The 5887-nt window shown below is 36.1% G+C and overlaps 1 protein-coding gene across 1 annotated transcript in view; it reads right to left on the minus strand.

The window, feature by feature from the left end:
- Positions 1-5887, minus strand: part of LOC107150650 (DNA repair protein RAD51 homolog 3-like) — a 30807-nt gene that overhangs the window by 6198 nt on the left and 18722 nt on the right. The window contains exons 4-5 of the mRNA XM_048787207.1: positions 5430-5496; positions 4458-4518 (exon numbers count right to left, since the gene is read on the minus strand). Coding sequence (XP_048643164.1) covers positions 4458-4518; positions 5430-5496 — 128 coding nt within the window. The remainder of the gene's footprint in view (positions 1-4457; positions 4519-5429; positions 5497-5887) is intronic.

Here is a 5887-nt window from a genome sequence, read left to right on the forward strand (position 1 = left end):
CAGCCTCCCAAGCCAAAGGGATTATAGGTGATTTCATGCAATTTTAATGACTTGAAGATATCTGGTTTCACACAATGAAGAACAAAATTATTTTAATTCTACTAAATGAAGCTAACTTATTCTGATTATTATAAAGTATGCATATTACTTTTCATATATCCATAGGCTAGAAGAAAATAGTGTAGAAACAGGATTTGGGAGGGGCGGGTTGGGGGGAGTTACTGGGGATTGAGGTTAGGGGCACTTAACCACTGAGTCACATCCTCAGCCCTTTATGTATTTTATTTAGAGACAGGGTCTTGCTTAGGGCCTCGATAAATTTCTGAGGCTGGCTTTGATTAATAATCCTCCTGCCTCAGCCTCCCAAGCCAAAGGGATTATAGGTGATTTCATGCAATTTTAATGACTTGAAGATATCTGGTTTCACACAATGAAGAACAAAATTATTTTAATTCTACTAAATGAAGCTAACTTATTCTGATTATTATAAAGTATGCATATTACTTTTCATATATCCATAGGCTAGAAGAAAATAGTGTAGAAACAGGATTTGGGAGGGGCGGGTTGGGGGGAGTTACTGGGGATTGAGGTTAGGGGCACTTAACCACTGAGTCACATCCCCAGCCCTTTTTATATTTTATTTAAAAACAGGGTCTCACTAAGTTGCTTAGGGCATTGCTAAGTTGCTTAGGGCCTTGCTAAGTTGCTGAAGGTAGCTTTAAACTCTCAATCCTCCTGCCTTGGTCTCCCAAACTAGTGGGATTACAGGCATGCACCACCATGCCTGTCATGAAAAAAAGATTTTAGCTAAAAAGAAAATAAGAGCTACACATTCAGATTTGCTGGCAATCAATGCAATACTATAATTACCTTCTAGAAATAGTTGTTATAGGAAAAAAAGAAACAGACTCTATCATAGAGTCAGCTATAAAATGTGCATAATATTATCAACTTTATAGTTTTCTGGAAAATAAAATGAAAGTATACATATACACAGTGTTTATTCAATAAAGGGCAGTAATAAATATTCAACAAAAGGAAGCTGTTAATTTACTAAGCTAACCTTTCTGGGTTTTTTATTTCATTTTTGCTTTTCTATTTGTTTGTTTTTTCACCTGGGGATCAAATCCAGAACCTTACAGACTTTAGGCAGGCACTCTACCCCTCAGTCACAACCCCATCCTGGTTCTCTCACTTTTAATAATAAAAGGCCTAGGGCTGGGGATGTGGCTCAAGCAGTAGCACACTCGCCTGGCATGTGTGCGGCCCAGGTTCAATCCTCAGCACCACATACAAACAAAGATGTTGTGTCCGCCAAAAACTAAAAAATAAATATTAAAAAAAAATTCTCTCTCTCTCTTTAAAAAAAAATAAAAGGCCTAGATTTTTCAAAGAGTTATTGTAAAGATTATTTGAAATGTTGAACATTAAGTTCTTAAAAAAATACCTAGCACAAGCAAGCATGTACAATATAGTGTAGAATATAGGGAAATTTTCATAGTACAGTAGATTTGCCCGGTTCGATCTATATATAGTATCAATGTTCTATACTGTTTTCTAATTTCTTAAGAAAGATCTGTAAGAAACTGAATTAATATAATCGTTAACTCTTAAAAAGTAAGCATGAGGGGCTGTGGCTGTGGCTCAGTGATAGAGCACTCACCTGGCACATGTGAGGCACTGGGTTCAATCCTCAGCACCACATAAAATAAAATAAAGGCATTGTGTCCCTCTACAACTAAAAATATAGATATTAAAAAAAAAAGCATGATTTTCTGACCACATGGGTAGCTGACCAATGCTAACATCTAGAATTTGACAAAGGCAACAAACTCACCCTTTCTGTTGAGTTCATAAAAAGATGAAATTTCTTTCTTTGCTCCTATTATTTTCCTTACTTCTAAAATACATTCTATTAATGAGTATTCAGTAACAGTCCAGACAAGAGCTATTGTATATTAAATGCTCAGGAGAATTCCTAAAAGCATGTATACAATAGGATGTACTTTACAGAATAACCTAAATCTGAGGAAGTATAAGCAATGTGGTGGTAGGGTTTTTTTTTTGTTGTTGTTGTTATTTTGTATCAGGAATTGAGCTCAGGAGCACTCGACCACTGAGCCACATCTCCAGCTCTTTTTTGATATTACCTAGAGACAAGGTTCCACTGAATTGTTTAGCACCTCGCTTTTTGCTGAGGCTCCCTCAGCCTCCCTAGCCACTGGGATCACAGGCGTGCGTCACTGTGCCCAAAAAGCAATGTTTTTTAAAACTCTCAGCTGGAGAGCTATTACCAAGTCTCTACAATAAGGTTTGTTGCTAAGAAGAGAATTCCTTTTGTGAATCGAGTACAGGTTAAGTATCCTCAATCTGAAAATCCAAACTTCTACAAAATGTGAAATTTTTTGAGCACCAACATGATGCTGTAAGTGGAAAAATTCCAAATCATGAAACTTTATTTCATCTACAAAATTATGAAAACTTGTATAAAATTACTATCAGGCTATGTGTATATTAAAACACATATGAACTATGTTCACACTTGGGTCCTATTCTTAAGATATCTCATTATGTATTTACAAATATTCTAAAATTTGGGGGAAAAAAAACAGTTCTAAAACAACTTCTGGTCCCAAGCATTTTGGGTAAGGAATACTCAATAAGTATACAATAATTTATTTACAGAATTAAGGGGAAATAGGTAATTGTAAAACACTATTCATTACTTTTATGGTTTGAATCTGAAATATTCCCCATAGGCTCATGTGTTAAAGGCTTCGTCCTCAATGCAGCAATGTTCAGAGGGGATTTTCAGAAGTGACTGAATCATGAGGGCTCTAACCTCATCCATAGTTAACCCATTGATGGATTCACAGGTGAATGGATATTGGTAGGTGGTAAAAACTGTAGGAGGTGGGACCTAATTGAAGGGATTGGGTCCTTGGGGACATGTTCCTAAAAACTACATCTTGTCCCCAGCTGCTTTCCTGGGCCCCCTCTTGCCACCATGAGGTATGCAGTTCTTCTCCACAACACCATGCCATGATATTCTCTTCAACAGAAGCCCACAGTGATGGGGACCAAGCAACTATTGAATTGCTTGAAACTGTGAGCCAAAATAAATATTTCCTCCTTTAAATTGTTTTTCTCAGGTTATTTTGTCACAACAATTGAAAGCTGACAAAATTATGGGGGAAATTTTACCTAAGCTCTTTGGAAATACCATCTCTCTCTCTCTCTCTCTCTTTTTTTTTTTCCCAGTCCTGGGGCAATCTACCAATAAACTACATCCCCAGCACCCCCACCCCCACGCCCTTTATTTTATTTTTTTTTTTCAGTTTTGAGAAAGGGTCTTGCTAAGTTGCCAAGGCTGCCCTCGAACTTGCAATCCTCCTGCTTCAGCCCTTCCCAAGTAGCTGGATTTACAGTGTGTGCCACCATGCCTAGCTGGAAATACTAATCTTTAAAGGAGACAAAGACTACACAAATCAATGCAAAATATGCATGCCCAAGTGTAATTAGTTTTGCTATGAGCTTAGTGTCACTAAAAACTAACTTAGGCCTGTTTTTTTTTTTTTTTTCCAGTTTTAGAACAAATAAATGCAACTTAAAAAAAAAACAATGTCACTGACTAGGCCCAATATGTTTTTAGGTGATTATTCCATCTTTACCCACGTACTGCCTCAGTTTGGGGGTGATTATTCCATCTTTACCCATGTACTGCCTCAGTTTCCTCCATTATTAGAGTATTTCCATGCCAAGGTCTGTAGGTAATGCCAATTAATCACAAGGCAGAAAAGCTGGCATGAATCTGACATTTTTTGAAGGCACAGAATAAAAGACTTCATAGCTTTCAATGGCCTATTTTAAAGAAAAGGAAAGCTGGTTCATTCAATAGCTCAGCAGCTTTAAAAACAAACACAAAGGTTTCATGCTGCCATGATTTTATTTTAAAGAACAATACTTGTGAAAGGCAGGTAAGTAACTGGGTAATAAAAGCAGAATAAAAAAAAAGACACAATTTCATACAAGAATTATATTAAGCAACTAAAAAGCCATCCTATTTTCCATATTAAAATTAGTCCTAAAGCTAACCTCAAAATTTTTCTTTTGTCTTGATTTTATTCTTCTTTCAGTTCCTTCCAGGAACACAGAGTACCATTCTGTATGGCTAATAAATTACTTCAGAGAGCTTTAGAAGGTGGCATTCCTTAGTCACCTACTTGTTTCAGGTGCATGCACCCCATCATTTTAAAATTCCAAAAAATTCTCTATGTAGTTAAATGTGCAACACAACAATATGCTTCTATGTTTAGTATAAGTAATGCCAGACGAGGCAGCAAAAGCATTAGTTTTGGGTCACTATAAATCTCATTCTGGGAACTACCTAAGAAACTAATAAGTAATGAGCATAATTAACCTAATATTCACAATTATTAACTTGTTTCTGTACCTACCTTTGCATTCTGTCCCACTGAAAAATTAGCCGTATTGTAGCAGCATGTCCCCAACTCTCCCCTGAAAGAAAAGAACAAAACTTAATATTGCCTTGCTGACTAGGCTATAAGTTCCTTAGAATACCTCTAACAAAATATAGTTTTACTTCATCAAATTTAACATAACAAGAATGTACTTGGATTTAAAAATCAAAGGACGTGAGTCACATGCTAAGATTAATAGAGTTTTACCAATCTAGGGAAATACTACAAATCATTAGCCTCTTTTTTTCTTTTTTTTAAGATGGGATCTATGTTGTCCAGGCTGCCCTCAAACTCCTGGACTCAAGCGAGCCTCCTATCTCAGTCCCCCAAGTAGCTGAAACGATAGATGTACATCACTGTGCCTGGCAAAAAAAATTTATATATATATATAATATATACATATTCTTACAGATTTTAGTGGAAATACATCTTGTGGCATTTTGTTCTAACAAAATCATGCTGAGGCTTGGAACAGAGTCATAAGTCTACTCATGGTAATATGATATGTATTTAAATGGATTACTCTTTTCTCTTAACTACCACTGTGAGGTTTTTTTTGTTGTTGTTGTTGTTGTTTTTTTAAATTTTAATGTTTTATTTTTTAGTTTTCGGCGGACACACATCTTTGTTTGTATGTGGTGCTGAGGATCGAACCCGGGCCGCACGCATGCCAGGCGAGCGCGCTACCGCTTGAGCCACATCCCCAGCCCCACTGTGAGGTTTTGATAGTAGCAGTAATTTTTTGAATATTTGTATTTCAGGTACTTGACAGTAAATATTCAGTAACTGTTAAATTAGTGAAAGGACACTGTGCTTGGTGCTAAGATTTATCAATAAGCAAAATAAACACTCTCTGCTTTCATAGACCTTATAGCACTCAATAAACATCAAATGAAAAGGCAGAAAAAAATGTTAAATTAAAAATGCTCATCTCATTAATTTACCTACCTAATGCAGGAACCAGCAAGGCCTGATTTTTATCAATCTTTGTTGTCATTTGATTGGTTAAAATTACCTAAAAAAGCAAAAATGTGGGAAAGTCAGACTCACCTGAGTCTCTCCCCAAAATGATCAAGTACACTCTCCTGTGATTTCTAAATACAATAACTGCTAAAGAAATTGTTAAACACAAACATATTTAGATTAAAAAAAATTTTCCAATGCACATGCCTGTAATTCCAATGACTTGGGAGGCTGAAGCAGGAGGATCACAAATTCAAGGACAGCCTCAGCAACTTAAGGAAGCCCTAAGCAACTTAACAAGACCCTGTCTCAAAATAAAAAACAAAAAAGGCTGGGGATTTTGCTTAGTGGTTAAGTGCCCTGGGTTCAAATATTTAGTACCAAAAAAAAAAAAAAAAAAAAGTGTGCTCATAAAAATAGTTATCTAAAAACTTTTTTCCCCC

The sequence above is a fragment of the Marmota marmota genome, unplaced genomic scaffold (assembly GCF_001458135.2).
Source record: "Marmota marmota marmota unplaced genomic scaffold, marMar, whole genome shotgun sequence".
Classification (NCBI taxonomy): domain Eukaryota; kingdom Metazoa; phylum Chordata; class Mammalia; order Rodentia; family Sciuridae; genus Marmota; species Marmota marmota.